Source organism: Mirounga angustirostris, unplaced genomic scaffold (assembly GCF_029215605.1).
Source record: "Mirounga angustirostris isolate CCGP_5_RB_7025 unplaced genomic scaffold, mMirAng1.0.hap1 SCAF_8, whole genome shotgun sequence".
NCBI lineage: Eukaryota > Metazoa > Chordata > Mammalia > Carnivora > Phocidae > Mirounga > Mirounga angustirostris.
The window spans coordinates 16847508-16868371 of record NW_026991716.1 but is presented as its reverse complement, the minus strand read 5'-3'; the positions used below and the strand labels follow the sequence as shown (position 1 = coordinate 16868371).

At 38.4% G+C, this 20864-nt stretch overlaps 2 protein-coding genes across 7 annotated transcripts in view; one reads left to right on the top strand and one right to left on the bottom strand.

Moving 5' to 3' along the window:
• Nucleotides 1–20864, top strand: part of LOC123837464 (transmembrane protein 14C) — a 96352-nt gene that overhangs the window by 7937 nt on the left and 67551 nt on the right. The window lies entirely within an intron of this gene.
• MAK (male germ cell associated kinase) overlaps nt 8764–20864 on the bottom strand; it is a 55297-nt gene continuing 43196 nt past the window's right edge. Inside the window, exons 12-15 of one of the 2 annotated variants that reach the window (XM_064597180.1) lie at nt 17568–17699; nt 15786–15860; nt 13033–13152; nt 8866–9201 (exon numbers count right to left, since the gene is read on the bottom strand). In XM_064597180.1, the coding sequence (XP_064453250.1) occupies nt 9047–9201; nt 13033–13152; nt 15786–15860; nt 17568–17699 (482 nt within the window). In that variant the 3' untranslated portion in view covers nt 8866–9046. Of the gene's footprint in view, nt 9202–13032; nt 13153–15785; nt 15861–17567; nt 17700–20864 lie in introns of both variants that reach the window. The other variant, XM_064597181.1, reaches the window with a different exon arrangement.

The window sequence follows — 20864 nt, the reverse complement described above, 5'->3', positions numbered from 1 at the left end:
CTCTCCCCCTCCCCCTGCTTGTGTTCTGCTCTCGCTGTCTCTCTCTGTCAAATAAATAAATAAAATCTTTAATAAAACAAAAAAAAAAAACAAAAAAAGCGGTAATGCCCAGAGCTCTGCACAAGTTGGGTGTGACCAGGGTAGTGTATTCTAGACCATGCATTTCTGTTAATACAGCTGGGATCAAAATCAGATTTTTGGATAGTCTTATTACAGCAATGACTCATTAAACTTTTGGCCTACTGAGACTTCAGGTCTTTTTCTTGTACACATTATTAATAATGACTACTCCTAAATAGGAAAGGGTTGGTACTTGATGTCACATACTTACAAATACTTGATTAAATTAAAAATATTCTGTAGTTCCTGGCATAGTCAGTAATTGCCTTTTATCATGTAGTTGCACCAAATTCATGGTTTAAATTATGAGGACAAATCCATTTACAAATAGCTCATTGGTCTGTGGTATGACTTCATGCTCTGGTGAATCAGATTATTGTGAACTTCTCAAACGTTAGTCCTGTACAGTCCAAAGGAAAATGGACAAAGAAAATCAAGTAGGCAGAGCACTGCATTATCTTTCTGATATTTTAAAAACTGATTTTTATGGAAATGTGTTTGGGAAAAAAACAACTGGTTATAGTTAGTGTTACAAAGGTCAGAACGCCACAGGTGGCCTGGGTGTTCTCTTGAGCAGTGAAGAGCAGTCTGTATTATCTTTGTTCACAGAGCTAACCTTTTTGCTTTTTTCCCCAAACCCTGCTGTGTGAGGGCCAGGTAGAAGTGAACATTAGGGGCACCTGGGTGGCTCAGTCATTAAGCGTCTGCCTTTGGCTCACATCATGATCCCAGGGTCCTGGGATCGAGTCCCACATCGGGCTCCCTGTTCTGCGAGAAGCCTGCTTCTCCCTTTCTTACTCCCCCTGCTTGTGTTGCCTCTCTCGCTGTGTCTCTCTCTGTCAAAAAAATAAAATATTAAAAAATATATATTAAAAAAAGTGAACATTAGTTCTGACTTCTTGTTCCCCAGGTGTTTCTTTCTTTTTTTTTTTTTTTTTAAAGATTTTATTTGACAGAGAGAGACAGTGAGAGAGGGAACACAAGCAGGGGGAGTGAGAGAGTGAGAAGTAGGCTTCCCGCAGAGTAGGGAGCCCGATGTGGGGCTCGATCCCAGGACCCTGGGATCATAACCTGAGCTGAAGGCAGACGCTTAACGACTGAACCACCCAGGTGCCCCTCCCCAGGTGTTTCAGTCATATGAACTATAAGAGCAGAGGCACAGAAAAAAACAAAAAAGCAATACTTGTTGTATATTAATTGATCAGATACATCTTGGATTCTAAGCTAGCCTTTCTGTGATCATCTTGACACTTAGGTGGCTTCCATATCTTAGCTATTATAAATAATGGTGCAGTGAACATAAGGGTACACATATCTCTTTAGATTGGGGTTTTTTGTGTAAGTACCCAGAAGTGTAATTGCAGGATTATATGGTAGTTCTATTTTTAATTTTTTGAGGGACCTCCATACTGTTTTTCATAGTGGCTGCACCAATTTACATTCTGACCATCAGTGTTCAAGAGTTCTCTTTTTCTACATCCTTGCCAACACTTGTTATTTTTTTCTTTTTGATACTAGCCATCACATTTCATTGTGATTTCGATTTGCATTGCCCTGATGATTATTGACGTTGAGCATCTTTTCATGTGTTTGTTGGCCATCTGTATGTCTTTGGAAAAATGTCTATTCAAGTTTTGCCTGCTTTTTAATCAGGTTATTTGTTGTTTTGATATTAAGCTGTGTAAGTTTTTTATATGTTTTAGATATCAACGCGTTAATCAGATATATGATTTGCTGCAAATATCTTCCTCCATTAGATTGCCTTTTCATTTTGTTGGTTTCCTTCTCTGTGCAAAAAGCTTTTTAGTTTGATGTAATCCCATTTATTTGTGTTAGCTTTTGTTGCCCTTGAATAGGAAACTGGTCCAAAAAATATTGCTAAGACTGATGTCAAAGAGCTTACTGCCTAGGTTTTCTTCTAGGAGTTTTATGGTTTCAGGTCTTAAGTTTGTCTTTAATCTATCTTGAGTTCATTTTTGTATATGGTATAAGATAGTAGTCCAGTTTTGTTTCGCATGTAGCTATCCAGTTTTCCCAGCACAATTTTTTGAAGGGACTGTCCTTTACCCATTGTCTATTCTTGCCTCGTTTGTCCTAGATTGACCATATATGTGTGGGTTTGTTTCTGGGCTCTCTCTTCCGTTGATTTATGTATTTGTTTTTGTGCCAGTACCATACTGTTTGGGTTACTGTAGCTTTGTGGTATAGTTTGAAATCAGGGAACATACCTCCGGCTTTGTTCTTCATTCTCAAGATTGCCTCGGCTGTTCGGGGTCTTTTGAGCTGAAGACAGACGCTTAACGACTGAACCACCCAGGTGCCCCTCCCCTTCCATACACATTTTAGGATTCTTTGTTCTAGTTCTGTGAGAAATGCATTTGATATTATGATGGGGATTGCATTGAATCTCTAAGATTGCTTTGGGTAGTAAGGACATTTTAACAATATAATTCTTCCAATCTATGAGCCCAGTATATGTTTTTATTTATTTGTGTCATTTTCAGTTTCTTTCATCAGTGTCTCATAGTTTTCAGACTACAGGTCTTTAGCTTCCTTGGTTTTATTCGTAGATATTTTATTCTTTTTGATGCAGTTGTAAATGGGATTGTTTTCTAAGTTTCTTTCTGATTACTTGTTATTAGTGTGTAAAAAGCACAGCTGATTTTTGTGTGTTAATTTAGTATCCAGCAACTTAACTGAAATTCATTTGTTCTAATAGTTTTTTGGTGGAGTCTTCAGGGTTTTCTATGTATATTATCATGTCATCTGCAACTAGTGATAGTTTTACTTCTTCCTTTCCAATTTGGATGCCTTTTATTTCTTCTTTTTGCCTAATGGCTGTGGGTAGGGCTTGCAGTACTATGTTGAATAAAAATGGTGAGAGTGGGCATTCTTGTCTTATTTCTCGTCTTAGAGGAAAAGCTTTTAGCTTTTTGCTGTTGAACATGGTGTTAGCTGTAGGTTGTCATATATGGACTTTATTATGTTGAGGTGTGTTCCTTCTGTACCCACTTTGTTGAGAGTTTTTATCATGAGTGGATGTTGAATTTTGTCAAATGGTTTTTCTGCATCTGTTGAGATGATTATATGATTTTTACCCTTTGTTTTGTTAATATGTATCATGTTGATTGATTTGAGGATGTTGAAACCATTCTTGTATCCCTGGCACAAATCCTATTTGATCATGGTGTATGATCCATTGTATTACTGAATTCAGTTTGATGATACTTTTTTGAGGATTTTTTTCATCCTTGTTCATCAGGGCTGTTGGCCTGCAATTTTCTTTTTTTGTAATATCTTTGTCTGGTTTAAGTAATAGGGTAATGCTGGCCTCATAAAATGAGTTTGGACGTGTTCCTTCCTCTTCAATGTTTTGGAATAATTTGAGAAGGATAGTTACTAACTCTTCTTTAAATGTTTGGTAGGATATATCTGTGAAGCTGTCTGGTCCTGGACTTTTGCTTTGGGTGGTTTTTTAAATGTTTTGATTTCATTATTTGTAATTGGTCTGTTCATATTTTCTACTTCTTCATTATCAGTCTTGGGAGGTTGTGTGTTTCTGGCAATTTATCCATTTCTTCTAGGCTTTCCAGTTTGTTAGTGTATAATTGTAGCACTCTCTTATGATCCTTTGTGTTTCTGTAGTGTCAGTTTAACTTCTCTTCCAGTTCTGATTTTATTTATTTGGTCTCTCTCTCATCTTTTCTTGATGAGTCTGGAGGTTTATCAATTTTGTCTGTCTTTTCAGAGAACCAGCTTTTAGCTTCATAGTTCTTTTTTCTTCTCCCCTCCCCTTCCTTCCTTCCCTTCCTCCCTCCCTAGATCCTTTATTTCCATTCTGATCTTTATTATTTCCCTCCTTCTACTAGCTTTGGGCTTTTTTGTTGTTGTTCTTTTTCTAGTTCCTTTAGGTGTAAAGTTAGATTATTTATTTGAGATTTTTCTTATTTCTTGCTTATTGCTGTAAACTTTTCTCTTAAAACTGCTTTTACTGTGTCCCATAGATTTTGAAAGTCTTGTTTCCATTTTCATTTGTCTTAAGGTATTTTTTGATTTTTCTCTTTTTTTGTTGACCTGTTGGTTGCTTAGTAGCATAATGTTTAGTCTCCATGTGTTGCAGGGTTTTTTTCAGTTTTACTTTTGTAATTGATTTCTAGCTTCATACTGTTGTGCTTGGAAAAGATGTTTTATTTGATTTAAGTCTTATTAAATTTATTGAGACTTGTTTTGTGGCCTAATGTGATCCTATTGTGATCCTGGAGAATGTTCAATGTGCACTTGAAAAGAATGTGTATTCTGCAGTTTAGAGATTAAATGTTCTGTGTATATCTAATAAGTCTATCTGGTTTGATCTGTCATTTAAGGACAGTGTTTCCTTATTGACTTTTTTGTCTTGCTAATCTGTCCATTAATGTAAGTGGGGTTTTAAAGTCTCCTATTATTACTGTATTATTGTCAATTTCCATCTTTATTTCTGTTAATATTTGCTTTATGTATTTAGGTACTCCTCTGTTAGGTATGTAAATATTTGCAAATGTTCTATCCTCTTCTTGGATTGACCCTTTTATCATTATGTAATAATGCCTTCGTCTTCTGTTGCAGTCTTTGTTTTAAAAGTTTTGTCTGATGAGTATTGCTACTCTAGCTTTTTGTTTCCATTTGCATGGAATATCTTTTTCCATCTCTCTTCACTTTCAGTCTGCATGTGTCTTTAGATCTGAAGTGAGTCTCTCGTAGACAGCATATAGACAGATCTTATTTTTTTAATCCATTCAGCCACCCTTTGTGTTTTGATTGGAGCATTAAGGCCAATTAAAGTAACTTAAAATAACTATTGATACATATTTATTACCATTTTGTACATTGTTTTCTGGTTGTTTAGTTTTGTTTTTAATATTTTAATGTCTTAGTAGTCATTTAGTTCTTTGTATTTCTATTAAGATTGTTGTAGAGTATTTTATGCTTTTGTTATGATGATGAATGGGAACTTTTTCATATGTATTTTTAAATTAGGTAGCAATCTAAACAAAATGAATTGACACTAATATAAGTGCTTTTTACTCACTCGAGCACATTATGTGCCTGAGGTTTTTATTAGCTACCATTTATTTAGTCTTGTGGCTTTATGTTAAAATTAGAAATAATATATTTGCTGTTACTGACAAGATCAACATTGTTCTAGAGACACCAGACAAAACAATAAAACATGAGAAATAAATAAGGTATAAATACTGGAAAAAGAAAATTAAACATTTTAAACAGTTAATGTTATTTGTCTGTCTTGAAAATCCAAGACAAGTAACCAAAACCATATTGAACTAATGAGAAAGTTCTATAAAGCAGCAAGAAAGAATACTACTAAAATCCAGTAGCTTTCTGTTAACAGTCATACTTAATTCTCTTCCATACTGTTGCCAGTACCCAAGTCTAAGCCTCACCATCTTTTAATCTTCTAATAGGACTCCTTGTTTTCATCATTTGGCTCAACAATTCTTTCTCTGCCCAGCAGGTAGAGGCATACTTCAAGTATATTTTGACTCCTACACTTAAAACCATTCAGTTGTCTCTCAACATTTAGATTTCTTCTTTAGTCTCCTTAATGTCCTGTTCTTTTTCTTAGCCCCATCATAGTTTGCCAGTATACAATTTCATGTGTGTTTATTTAATGTCTGCCTCCAGAATATATGTTCTATGAGGTCAGGGAAAACGACTGTTTTGTCACTATCATATATACTATACTTAGTAGGCACTTAGTAAATATTTGCTGAATTTGTAGATTGATCAAATCTACTTTTTAAAAATACAATTGACTTTTTAGGACCGTTTTGAGAAGACAGTACAGAGTTCCCACATACCCCACACCTAGTTTTCCCTATTATTAGTATCTTAGGTTAGCATGAAATATTTGTTAGAACTTATGAGTCAATATTGGTTAATTAAAGTCCATATTTTATTCAGATTTTCTAAGTTTTTAAAAACTAATATTGTTTTTCTATTCTAGGATCTCACCTAGGATCCCATATTACATTTAGTTGTTATGTCTCTTTAAGCTCCTCTTGGCTATGACTGTTTCTCAGATTTGCCTTGTTTTCAGTGACTGATGATTTTGAGGAGTATTGACCAAGTGTTTTGTAAAATGCTCTTCTGTTAGAATTTGTCTTGTGTTTTCCTTATGGTTAGAATGGAGTTATGAAATTTTAGGAGGAGGACCACAGAGGTAAAGTGCTGTTTTCATCACATAATATTAAGGTCACATATATGAATGTGGTTATTATTGTTGATGTTGACCTTAATCATCTGGCTTGAGGTAGTATTCAGTCAGGCTTCTCCACTGTGAAGTTATTCCTTTTTCCCCCTTCCCATACTGTATTCTTTGAAAGGAAGTCACTGTGCACATTCTGTTTTTAAGGATTGGGGAGTTGTACTCTTCCTCCTTGAGGGCAGAGTATATCTACATAAATTATTTGGGATTCTGCATGGGAGATTTGTCTCCTTTCCCTTACTTATTCATTCACTTATGTATATCAGTATGGACTCCAGGATATGTATTTCCCACTTTGGGTTATAATACAATTACTTCTTTATTAATTTTCTCTCTCAAATTGTTGCAGTTTTGGCCATTAGGAGCTCTTTCATTTAGCTCCTGTGTCTCTTTCACCAAGCCCATCAATGTGGGTTGCTTCTGCTTGTTGGCTTTTGCTTTTTTTTTTTTTTTTAATACTTTGTTACTTTCAAGCACTCTAAGAGCTCCAGTATCAGCTTGTGTATTTCATGCTCAGTACTAGAATCTGCCATCTCTCCAGAAAGCCCTGGTTCCTTTTACTGGACAATGGTATTAGAAATCAAGATCTGGGTGCTAGATATGCTTATTGCTACTGGGGTGAGCAGCTTTATTCATAATTGCCCAGACTTGAAAACAAGATATTCTTCAGTAGGTGAATGGATAAATAAACTGTGGTGCATATATACAATGAAATATTAGTTAGCAATAAACAGACATGAGCTATTGCGCTAAGAAAAGACATGGAAGAAACTTAAAATGCATCTTGGTAAGTGAAAGAAGCCGGTGTATGATTCCAGCTACATGACATTCTGGAACCTGAGCACAGTGGTGATGATGAAAAGATTGGCGGTTGCCAGAGGTTTGGGGGGCGGGAGAGAAGGATAAATGGGTAGAACACAGGATTTTTAGGGCAATGAAACTAATCTCTAGGATACTGTAATGGTGGATACATGCCCTTATGTATTTTGTCAAAACCCACAGAATATACAACACAAAGCATGAACCCTAATGTAAACTGTGGACTAAAGTTGTACTGATAACTGGCTCATCAGTTACAGCAAGTGTCCAACACTAGTGTAAGGTGTTAATAATAGGGAAACTTGGGGAAGGCTCTGAAGGGGGGTATATGGAAACTATACTTTTCCAACGCATTTTTCCATAAACCTAAAACTGCTAGAAAAACAAAAGTCTATAATGAAAACGACAAATAGCCCTCAGAGTATAAGTATAAAGTTTAAAAGTATAAAGAAAACACACCAATTAACCATATTTATTTTAATATCTATTGAGAAGTATAAAAGCTTCCTAGCAACACAAAATAATTTTTTAGCTTTAAGACATTAATGAAAACTGTACAAATATATATAACCATTACCATCAACATAAATAACTTCAGATTTTAACATTTTTCAACAAGGTGAGCTGAATCTTCTATACAAAAATACCATATTACTATCATTTTATGATGTCTTTGGATAATGTCCACAAGATACAAGATGTCCACCAATTACATTAGCATCTGTTACAAAGTCAGAAAATACATAAAAATAGCAGTTGATAACATTATTATTCTTTAAAAAGAATATACGGTAGTAATGTCCAGTCCATAAAATGGCAGGTTTAAATAGAGTAGTCCCAAGTCCAAAATGTCAAAATATTTTAAGTACCAGTTTAGAAATTAAAACAAAAAAATTGTACTAAGTGAAATCACTGCTATAGCAACTGAATGCATTTGCTCTTCAGAGTAAATGTCAAGATCAGAGCCAGGTCAGTGATCTGCAGCAGCAAGAGTTTGCTTTGGGGCACAGGCTGGCACACCTCATTTTTGTGTCTAGTAGGAACATGGAAGCAAAGTATTTTGGAAGTCTGATGAACACACGTCACAGTTTCAAGAATTTTCTTAATGATGTGAAGATGAGAGAACCTTGACTTGGTTGATTTAGGAGTCTTCAGGCCATTGAGTTTGATAGTCACCATGAATTCACGGGAGTTGTGTTGGTCAAAATCAAACAACAGACTCTCCACCAAAATTGGGTGACATAATATTGAGATCTTTATGTTAAAGATAAATTTATTCCTAAGAAAGATATCCTGCTCAAGATGGAATTACTGTCGCTTCCATAATTAGAAAAGCATATGACAGATGAGCATATTTTGCCATTGCCAAACTGGTAGGGTAGAGCCTTAGCCAAATAAGAACCGTAACTGACAGCCCACAGAAGTCTACCTAATTGCTATAAAAAACAAACCTTTGAGGTCAACTGATGAAATGTTAAATTAATTTTGCAAATAACAGATGAAAACTAAAACACTCTAAACACTTTCTGAAGGCCTTTTTAAAAAAAGATTCTTATCATACTTAGTAACTATTAATTTGTAGATCAAATACTTGATACTTTGGCAAATAGTTTATTCAATACTTTGTAAAGTCCTACCCATATATCAGCACTGTGGGCAACTGATGCTAAGAAACTGCATTTCATTTCTAGGAAAGAAAAAGAGATGGTTTTTGCTCTTCAGAGTACCCACTACTGCATATTTCTTCCAGAACTCAGTAGAAATAGACATCTGTAGACATTTCCCAGGGTCAGGGGACTTGCACGGATTCCATGGAGCAATGCTGTTGGGCTTCACGCGAGACTCCTACCGGTGGCCGCCGTACTTGGCCACCCAGTCTGTCCTGCCATGCACCGAATGAACTGGCTGTGCACGGTTCACAATATTTAGATTCTTGGCTGTAGGATTGTAAGTAGGTCCTGAAAACTGCCCCCGACCAGGTTTTGTGTTCCAGGTATATTCTGGGAGAAATGAGAATTGGAAGATAGAATTTTATTCATTTGATTATCAGATTTAAAATCAAGCAATTTATCTTTTTATTTTATGGGGAAGTCTAGAGTTTATCTTTAAAAAATTAGTTCAGTGGTTTCTAAGATTTTTTTTTTAAATATTAAAACGAAAAATTCATGTTGATACAGAATTCTCAGTAGCTTAAGAGCCAATATTTCTGGCTTACAGTTCTGATACTGCTCCTGTTTCTTTTTTGGGTTCACTCAAATGCCTTTAACACATTTAGGTAGGCAACATCGACCAGGGTGACCAAGAAAGTTCTTGGTTCAGGTTCAGCAGGCAATACCCACAGTGTCAGTGACTTTGCAAAATCACACGGTGGTTACATCTGACTAATGTTCAAGTGTAATACCCACTACAGAAAATTTGTTTGTAATTATGAATCTTACAAGCCTTCGGCTTTATGGAGCTGCACGGATGGGGTCCCATCATAGATTTCTTACATGAAAATGGGGTTTTTAGAGGCAGGAAACTTCATTATTTTAAGTGGGAAAATGATGGGTGAAAACAGAATTCCTTTAAAGGTGAGCCGTTCCTAAGATCCCAAACCTTTCTTCATAAGGTTTGTTTTATTCATACATTTGGCTGATTAAATATTTGTGAAATTTTAATTTGTTAAATATTTGTTGTTACCTAGACAATTTACAAGCCAAACTTGCTTAAACATCTCAAATGACAAAGCAGTAAATCATTTTACAGAGAACTTGAATCTCTTCTCCAGTCCTTCCTCACTCGCCCTCACTTCACATTTACAGCTGATTATCAGGTATTCTTTCTAAAGAGGGATGTTTGATCTTTCCATCCTTCCACACTGTGTGGTGGCTGTCACTCTTGGATTAAACTTTAAGTTTCAATTTCGAAACGAGTCTAACCGTTTTGTACACCTAGCACTATACTGTATTCACTTGTGTGGTTTCCCTGGGTGGTGGTGGTGGTGGTGGTGGTGTTTATATATATACTTTCTCTGTAAAACTGGGAGCGGAGGAGAAATTACAGGAGCAGTGTGGGTCCAGTGTGCTGCGGACCTCAGCCTAACTGGAACATAGCCTTAAGTGAGGAACTGCCCTGGGGACAGTCACCCTGTCCTATCCTTTCACTCTTACCAGGTTTAAAATTCTCCAGGTTAAAGCCAATAAAAAGCTACCTAATGAGGCAGGGACAAAGTGTTTAGAAGAGCCAGTCAGCCCTTAACTGTTAAGGAAAAACTGGTTAAACCGCTAACCAAGTTTTCCAGGAATGGCCCTTTAGTTCCAACCCATGGGAGTGTAGAAAAGCACCAGCGTGTTAAATTTGTGAACCCACACCTGAGGTCTGCAGGCCAGAATGGTACCGGGTGTGGAGGAGAGCGCATGTGGGAGGGTGGGAGGGGAGGGAGGTGGGAGAGGCCATAGCCCTGGTGATTCAGAGAACCCCTTCAGCTAATAGGGTGAGGCCCTTGGGGTACAAAATGAGGGATTTGGGGAGTAACAGCTTTTCTCCAGGTCATGACAGCTCCGTCAAGTCCTAAGTGCATTTGAGAGAAACCTTGTCCAGGCAAATACTTTTAAAACCTTCTTTGAAGAGGGAATCATTTTGCCAAGAAGGGTATAGTGCTGACATTTAGGATTCCTGTCTGAGAGGTAATAGTTTTAGGTTTCAAGCACCCTTGGTGAAGAACTTAGTAGCCCACAAAGGAGCTGAGATCTCGTGGCAGAGCAAGAAATGCTTTTGTGTCTTAGCCAGACCAGGCCCCATACCTCCTGAGCATGGGGCAGACAGCCCTCTAAGATTTGCTGTGCATTTATTTTAAGGGCCCTCCCTGCCCTTGTGAAGGGTGGCTATCTAGGAAAGAAGTCCCTCCTCAAAGTCCTTGTTACCATCAGAGCAAGGGGAGAAGGAGGTGTTAGGAAGTCTGGGATGAGAGATTACATGGGAAAGCTGGAAGAAATTAATTTGTTTTTTTTTTCTCAAAACAAGGGTAAGGACAAGGAGGAGCAGAGAGGGAGGCAGGCTACATGAGAAGGGGAAATAGTTGAGTAAATACGGTAATGACCTGGTTTTATTTTCTTGTGGGGAACTGCCACACAAGTGGGAGTACTGGAAGACACATCTCTTACAGAATAGTGTTTTCCTAAGGATTTGCACTGACCACTTGAGAATGATTAATATTTACTTCTTTTTTTTACCTTTCCTATCACCATCTGTTGGAAAATCTGATGAGCAGGGTAAATGAAGAGATGAAAAGTCAGGAGAAAGCATTTACTAAAAAAATGTAAACAGGACTATGCATGCTAATCTGACAGAATGCTTAATATGTAAAGGTCTTCAATATCTTACAAAAATAGTTTTAAAAATACCCACTTCCACTTTGTCAGAGCAGGTACTCAGATAACAAAATAATTTGAAACATTATGATTTTTCGCTTTTATTTTAAAAATTGCTCCTAAGCCATGGCTGGTGACTTACTGTAAGGCTGGATTAAAATACCTGAGGAATAAAAAAAAAATCATTGCTGTATATCAAGTGTTCACTTACGTATTTTGTTGCAGCAGAGGGATAAGGAAGCAATTCTTTTCACAGATAAGGTAACTGAGTACTACTTACCAGTTCTACTCTGTGGTAAGAGATTGTAAATTATAGAAGTCCAGTGCTTTTTACAGTTTTAGCTCCAACAGTGTGAACTTTAAAAACTGGCAGCTCAAGTCAGGAGTTTTAAGTTGAGCTCCTGGCTAGGACATGTTGCAAGATTACTTTTCTTTTTTTTTTTTTTTTAAAGATTTAATTTATTTATTTGACAGAGAAAGACACAGCAAGAGAGGGAACACAAGCAGGGGGAGTGGGAGAAGGAGAAGCAGGCTTCCCACGGAGCAGGGAGCCCGATGCGGGGCTTGATCCCAGGACCCTGGGATCATGACCTGAGCCGAAGGCAGATGCTTAATGACTGAGCCACCCAGGCACCCCACAAGATTACTTTTCGAATGAACTTTGATATTACACTACAGCTTTGTATCTTACCAAACTTCTGACTATCTGCCTTAGCCTTTAACTTTAGGTGCTTTCATGAGGACCTCTATTTTAGGTTAGAATAATTTCCAGAACCTTCATAGCCAGATCTAGTCAAGCTCAAGTACAGAATCATGACCCTGATTTTCAAGAGCACACCCCTGAACGTGGCTGTCATGCCACACTACCGCAGAGGAAGCACCCTCACTAGTCATCACCGGAGGGCAGAGGAATCAGCCCTTCACCACCTACTACTGTTGCAAAGCAAGCACAGGGTGTGGAAGTCCCGCCACCATTGAGTTCAATACAAGGGAACTGCAGAGGGACTGCCTGTGAAGTGGCACATGGACATTGTCTCAGCATTTATTAACCTTTCCCTCTGTGCTAGGTGGGAAGCTCTGAAGAATGCCATCTTCCATCTTGCTGGCTAGCATGGCATGGTCCTTAGAATTACACAGACCCGGTTGCTCTCCCAGCCCCACCGTTTACCAGCTGTGTGACCCTAACTAAACCACTTCATGTCAGTTTCCTCCTCCGTAGAAGGGCTACCTCATCCAGTCCTGCGAAGATTAAATGGCATAACGTGTGCCTGGCAGAGAGGAACCACTTAACTAGAGGTAGCTCTTAGACAGACCCTCAAACCATATCTTCAGAAGAAGAAAGGACATTTTGCCAAAAATGATCAGCACTGTGTTAATAAGGTGAGGCTAATTTAAAAGTCTTCACTTGAGGAAAGTGATGCTATAAATTTAGAGCTCCTTTCTGGTCAGAAATCTCAAAAACTATAAAGTTGTCCTTACCGGAGGTTGTTGCACCAAGAGGCGCGAAGTGTATCCTCTGGCCAGCTGACCCCACTTCTTTTTTGAGAAAGGAAGGAATATATCCCGACTGGTTGTAAGTAGCATAACTTCCAAGATTTCCTAGTGAGGTATCATAAAGTTGCATAGTCAGAAGGTGAATATTTTAAAGCATCACAGAGTAACGAATACTACACCCCTCCTAATTCCAGATTCTGTTTTTCGAGTATTGACTCGATTTCAAGTGCTGCATTGTAGCTTTACAGATAATCCTATTCAGGCCATATAACAACCCTTTTAGATGCCTATTTTATCCACACCTTGTGGCTCTTAGAACTTGCCTAAATGATCACGGTAAGTGACCAAGCTAGAATGTGAACCCAAGGCTGTTGGCCCTGAACATACCAGTTTTTTTTATGACTCCCACTCTTAACCTAAGTGTGTTTCCTGCCAGGAAGCCCCCATCCCTGCAGTGCTCTCTGCTTTTCTTCATTCTGCAAAATCACTATAGTAACTGCACCTGTTCTCATGGGGTTGCTGTAGAGATTTAATGAAATGCATGCAAGTACTTAGCATAGAATCTGGTGTTCAGAAAATGTCAGCTCATCATCCTCATCCTCATCACTGTTAGTGAATGATCAACCTGGGGGCAATAGAGTGATGGGCTAAAGGGGGAAAAACTAAAGGCAGAAGACAGGAGGTCATTGCTAGAGCTGAAATGAGAGTATGAGAGTCTGAACTAAGGGAGTCATGGAAGCAATGGAGAAGAGAACTGAGTGGGTGTATGGGGTAGGAGGGGTAGGGAAAGAGGAATATAAACCCCTCAGTTTGTATCTTAGGTGACTAAGAACAGCAACTGGTTTGTTGGAAAGACATCGTACCTGTGGGATATTGGAGTTGTAGTGGTTGAGCCGGCCTGGAGATAGGGAATTAGCAAGGTATGGAGGGGCTCAGAGGGATTGTGGGATGTGCAAAGATCCAGAACAGAGGCCCAGGGAACACCAGCATTCAGGGACAGGAAAGAAAAGGACCCCAGGGAGGAGAGGGAATAGAGAGGGTAGATCACAGGAGCAGAGTCTGAACATCCAGAAGAACAGAGTGTGTGAAGAAAGAAGGAAAACCAAAGGTGGCAGAGATCTGATGGGATTAGCATGGCTGTGGGATCTGGCCACTAGATCATGTCAGGACCTGGCAGGAGCAGTTTCAGTGGCCTGAGGCCAGCTGAGGACAGACCACAGTGCGTTGAGGAGCAAACTGGAAATAAGAGGAAAAGGAATATAATTTCTTTCAAGGAGCCTCGCTGTGCAGGGAAGGAGACACGTTAGTCAGCAAGGAGGTGGAACAGGGCTCTGATCATGATGGTGGTTTCGAAGAACTGCTTGTTGGCAGCTATGACTGAAGCAGTTCTTCCAGTGTTACTGGTTCACAGTCTGGCCTCTGAACTTCTTGTCGCTGATGTCTCTCACAGCGCTGTGCACAGGAGGCCCTCAGTAAGTGTGTGCTCTTGAACCAGCAAATGCCAAACAGCAGCGTCATCACAGAAGTGAGACTTTATTCGGTGAACACATCAGTTGCTGCAGTTTTTAGCACGATCGAATTCTGCATAAGCATAGCTGCCTAATTTGACCTTTCTTTTAGCCCCGAGTACCCATTTCTGAATCACTAATCAGCCCTTTACGTCAAAAGGTTTTTGAAAGGAAGTTCATGCAGTGATCACATTCAATGGCAGCGTCAGAACATTGCTGTAGCCCTCCTCCTCCTCCTCAGAGCAGACGCTACGTGCTTTCTGTGACAGAAGTCCTAGGGACGATTATATAATAATACCCTGGTAAATATCACGTCCTCCATTTTCTAGATGGGGAAACTGACTTAGGGAGCCTAACCAACTTGTCCACAGTCACAAGGCTACTGAGTGACAGAATGGGGAATGGAGATATGTCAGATTGTAAAAGCCATGTGCTGAGCAGTTCATAGGCTGCAGGGAGAAGGTTGCTAAGGAAAAATGCACAGAAAATGCATTATTTTGGCTTATTATTTTTGAAGTACCTTGTGAGCTGTGAATTTTTAGGCTGGAGCCAATAGTTAGCACTGTTTAAACCAGCAACAGTGAAACTCTAGGAAAGCCACCATCTCTATTAACCTGGTTAAATTTTTTTTTTTTTTTAAGATTTTATTTATTTGAGAGAGAGAGAGAATGAGAAAGAGCACATGAGAGGGGGGAGGGTCAGAGGGAGAAGCAGACTCCCCGCCGAGCAGGGAGCCTGATGCAGGACTCGATCCTGGGACTCCAGGATCATGACCTGAGCCGAAGGCAGTCGCTTAACCAACTGAGCCACCCAGGCGCCCCCAACCTGGTTAAATTTTAAATGATTGTTAATGCATAAGAAATGAGTTTCAGAACTTTAAAAAAGGTTTTCCAGGAATACTGATTACAAAATTAGAAAATATTCTTTTAATTCTTATTCTCAGTTAGATTTGCTTCATTTATATAAATTGTCAATATTGACTTAAGAAGATGAACCTAGAGCTTTTTGAGAGCAAGTTAGTCTTAGAATCCCAACTACTGAAGAAAGGTGTTCTTGATGTCGTGGAATGCTTCTCTATCTCCCAGCCCTGGTCTGACTTCTAAAAGCAGATGACCTTGGTTGGCCTTCATAGTGGCCTTGTATGACAGGATTCAGGGCAAATGTGGAAAAGAAAATTGGAGAAGATATTCAAAGAACAAGTTGTACTCATTTAGAATGCCCAGAAATTACCTTGTGGGTCCTCTAATTTTTCAGGAAAACTTTCATTGCATGATAGTTTTTCAATTGGTTTAATTATGCTTTCCTCTGAAGAGAAGGCAAGTGGAAAGAAAGAATGAATATGAAGAATGTTTTAGGAAAAGCAGAGAAACAATGGTTAGATGATTCATGAAAAAATCAGGAAGAACCCTTAACATGAGAAACTGTTCTCATGTGTGGTCACAGCTTTCATTTGATGCCAGTCAATTATATATTCCCCCGAGACACAAAGTTGTAGTGTGATCATTTAAACTTACTTGTACTTAACCAGCTGGTTCAGTGAATATTACTTTAAAATAGTGGGAAAAATAAGTAAATAAATTACAGTGCTGCAGTGTTTGATACCTCAGCACTATTAAATAGATGAATCCTCAGAGCATCTGGAAAACTTAAAATGTCCAGAGTGTGTTAGTGTCACATCAGAATACCCCAGTAGACTGCTTACTTGCTACATCTGTGATCTCACATTTTTTTTGGACTAATACCATCTATCTATCTATCTATCTATTTTTTTAAAAAAACTCTTTACTTCTTCACACACTTTAAACTGGTATGTAAAATTTTTCATTATAAGTTTTATAGTTTGTAAAGTTGTCATTTGTAGCATATTGTAATCATAGACATTTAAAAATAAAACTGTTACATTTCTGCTTTAACTATAAGCCATGGAATCTAAATACCATGGTGGTTTTATGCCTACCAATACTGACTTACAAAATACATAAATATATTCCTTTTTAACAGTTGGAAATTTCACATTAATCTCATTTCTCTCTAAAATTTTATTTTCATTCATGTCAACTCCCAAATTTTATCCAAATATAATTTTAGGCTTAGAAGTCTTTTAAGTTGACCACTGAAAAGTATGTTTAAGTTGAAACCTTTAAAAAAATTTCTTACAACCATAAGTATGTTAAAATACTTTTTTTTCTAGATTAGGTTAGTTATAATTACAATTCATTATATATAATTAATCAAAACAGATGAGTACTATAAATTTTGATTACTGAACATTAAAAGGCATTGTTTTTTAGAGAAATTCATCTCACTGAGAAAGATGGCACCTTTTCAGGCTGCCCATGTATCCACAAATGAGTATTGCTTATTGCTAAAATCAGGTTTCAGCATCAATCCTATTCCTTTTTTCTCTTGTTCCTTTTTGGAACACTGAGAAACCTTGGTTAATGAAAGGTGTTCTGTTACAGCCTTGTCACAACAGGCTTTGAACTCTTTTCAGAGTTCTAGATCAAAAATCATACAGTGATTTTGAAAATGAGTTTTCATTATCTGTCAGCTAATAATTCAATTAGGCTCTCCTTCAATTTTTTGAAGGCTAAGAACTGGAAACCATGTGACTTAAACAGGATCTGTTCCCCAGTCATCAGAGTTACTCACTTTCTCAACATTGATCCCAACATATGAAACTGTCTCTCTGACTGGCACCCCAGAGATTTTTATATTTTGGGGAACAGGAAACACACCCTAATAAACAGAATTTGTCTTTTCTTTTGTAAAGTAGGAGAATAGAGACCCATTGCTCAGGGAGATGCATTTATTAGGATAGAATCCATATGGAAGTTGAGATCTGGCAAATTGATTGCCTTAAAATTATCTGTGCTCAAGTACCAGTTAGAAAACTTTTGTGTACCCTCAAAGTTATCTCAGTTGGAAGAGGCAGCTGCAATGTAGTTAAAAGTAAAAATCTGCAGAAGGAAAACAATGTAAATTTATACTTTAAATGTATTTTTGCTTTACCTGCATTACTCCTTTTGAAAGCAAGTTCTGCTGCCATGGGTCCCAATGACTTAGGAAATAACTGATTACTCCATGTATATGAGTTTATATCCTTTCCACTGGCTACCAAGGACACATTCTTGGGATTTACACCTTAGAAGAGCAAAACAGTCATTTCAGAGGTTAGCGTGTGGTCATTAACTTGAAGGAAAAATATATAATACATTCAAATGAGGATCAGAAATAACATGGAGGAGGAGAATGGAAATAAATTTATGTTGCAATGTAGCAGATAACTGCTTTCACCTGGAATACTTCCAATAATCTGGAATCCTCACAGTGTATTTTATAAACATAAGGTGTTTTCTATCATACAAGTAATAATAGTTAAACATTGGACATTTCTTGCTAAATGTCTTGTAAAAATGGAGGTGGTACCCAAATTTTCTTCAAAAAGATATTTCCTTGTCATTTACTTGTTTTCAGTATGAACTCTGGGGCAGACCCTGGAGGAGCACTTAGTGTGGCCAGGAAAACAGACATGTGACCAAGAACTCAGGGGAACTGAGGGTTTGGAAGTAGATGTGTCAAGATCTATCTGTGAAGCTTATTTGTAAATAAGACATAGGAAAGTCTAAACAAAGTATTTATGATTTTCTGAAATCTGTGACACATGGAGTCAACTTTGAACTTTAGTACTAGTGGTCAAAGGGTGGTGTTTTAACTTACTTTTTAAGAGATTTGAAAACTTCCTGAACTTGCTTTCTTTTTACTGACAATAAATTGGATGCAACATACAGGACGGTAAAGACATCACACAGTGGAAGCCTCTGGGTTGTACATGGAGTGTTTTCTTAAGCTGATACAAGGAAAATCCTCACTGAGGACTACCATTAATGTAGGAAGTTAGCGATTCTTTCCAGGTGGGATGAGCTCTTGCTTTTCACAGAGTGAACTCCTTAGCAAAGTTTCCCATTTATGAGACATATAATAATATCCCTCGTTTTGAAGCCAGACCAAAGCCAGGTTGTTCTGTAACTCAGGGTTACTGGTCACCAGTTCTCTAGTGAAACACTCCTCCAGGTAAATAATTTGCCTTTCTTATGCCATATAGCTCCTTACGGATTTTGGTTTCTGATAAAACACTTACAAATTGAACTATAGTAGGCAATTACCTGACAATAAAGAAGATGCACTTACTAAAGAAGATAGCAGTAACTCATATGAAAAAATCTTCACCAAAAAAAAAAAAAAAAAAAATCCCTTACCCCCAAAAGAAAGGGCAAGGTAGGGGAACAAACTAAAAATCACCTTAAATGAACTGTTTGCATAAGTGTAGTTCAACAAAGAATGGGCTCTTGAGTACCTAAATTATTTTGTTAATCCAGTTAGCCTTGTGATATCCCTAAACAGTTTTTTTAAGTAAATATATCCATTAGCAAAGATAATTGCTTTAATTCTGTCTTTTTAAAGATTCCAGATTTCTTGGAAATAGACACAATCGTAGGTAGACTGTTAAGTCATTTACATGTTAGTTTACAAGTGTTTACTGGGCACCTTCTATATAGCAAACACTGTGATAGATAGAGGTAGAAATGAATATACCATCATCCCTTGCCTCAGAGGAGATTAAATCAGTTAGCAAATATTTACTGAGCACCTATCACATGCCAGGTATTGTGGGTGGCGTCGGACACCACACAAACAAAAGAGTAGTTTCTACTCTTTTGGCTCTTATAATCTACTCTAATGGGAAGGGAGACATTAAAAGTTATAAATAGGTAATGAGCGCTGTGTAAACTGTTGAAAGAATCTGGTGCTGAGGGGGCAGGCAAATAACAGAAGCAAGTTTTTTTTAAAGTTCCACCACTCTTTCTTTAAAAAATAGTAATTTTAAGCTGAACTGTGAATCTGATTAGGGGTCGGGAGGGGGTGGAAGGTGTGTTCCTGGAAGAGGCCGCATGTAGGCCAGGGCCCCGGGGTAGGGATGCCCTGGGATACAGTCCACAGACAAAGAACAGGGACTGGCACAAAGTGAGGCTGGAGAGGGGAGTAGGGGTCAAATCACGTAGGGATGTGTGTGTCCTGTGAAGAAATTTAAAACACGGTAGGAGGGGCACCTGGGTGGCTCAGTCGTTAAGCATCTGCCTTCAGCTCAGGTCATGATTCCAGGGTCCTGGGATCGGGTCCTGGGATCGAGCCCCGCATCAGGCTCCCTGCTCGGCGGGAAGCCTGCTTCTCCCTCTCCCACTCCCCCTGCTTGTGTTCCCTCTCTCGCTGTGTCTCTCTCTGTCAAATAAATAAAATCTTAAAAAACAAAACAGAAAAAAAAGAAAACATGGTAGGAAAGGCAAGTGTAGAAATGACATGGGACATTGAAGACACAGGGTGGGGGAAGGAAGGACAGAAGTGCTATGGAGGGAGCCGCTCTCCCTGCCAACGTGGCGGCTCCCGTGCGCGCTGGGGTCGGGGTGCCAGGAGCAGGGCGTGAGACCAGAGGACACCTCTGAGAGATGCTTTGCACTTGCATCGCACGCTCCACTTGCAACTACCTTGCTATACTTAAGTACCTAAGGCTTACAGGGTGAGCCGGGAGATGACTGCAGTCCCATTGTAAGTAACAGAAAACAGAATCTCAAAGTCTTGCTCCAGTATACAGCCGGTCAGTAGCAGGTCAATAACTATGACTCTCGCGTCTCTCTCCCTGACGGCCAGTGTCACAGATCTGCCAGTTCTTGTAGTATAATGTCATGCTGCCCTGAAAGTATATGGTACATTTCTGGAGCTCCCATGATCCTAAAGGTTGATGTTTAATAAGACCTTTTATGCTTGGATTTATGGTTAAAAAAAAAAAAAAGAGGGCCCCCAAAGATATTATTCTCTTTTTTTTTCTTCCTAAAGATACTCAATTATAAAAATAACTTTGGATCACAAATGTCAAGGATCACTTCTTATTATAGTTTCTGTCCTCTGTAGTTGCTGGCTCATGATAGGTGCTCAGTAAATGTTTGTCCAGGTGACTGAACTGAGCTCAATTCTAGTTTCAAATCTCATCCAGCTCTAGAGGGGCATCCTCAAGACAAAAAATGCCAACAGGGGAACGGTAATTCTAATTTCAAGTCTGATTATTAAGTTTCAATTATAGCTATGCTTCTGACCCAGAGTAATTTGCAGAATCTGTTAGATCTCTCTTAAAAAGGAAATGACCAGACCAATCTCAGATACCCTAAAATATGTCCCGGAAAACCACATTAGGGAGCAGAAATACGAAAACGGGGTACCTTGGATCCATTTAGCCTAACAAAAATTTACAGTTGC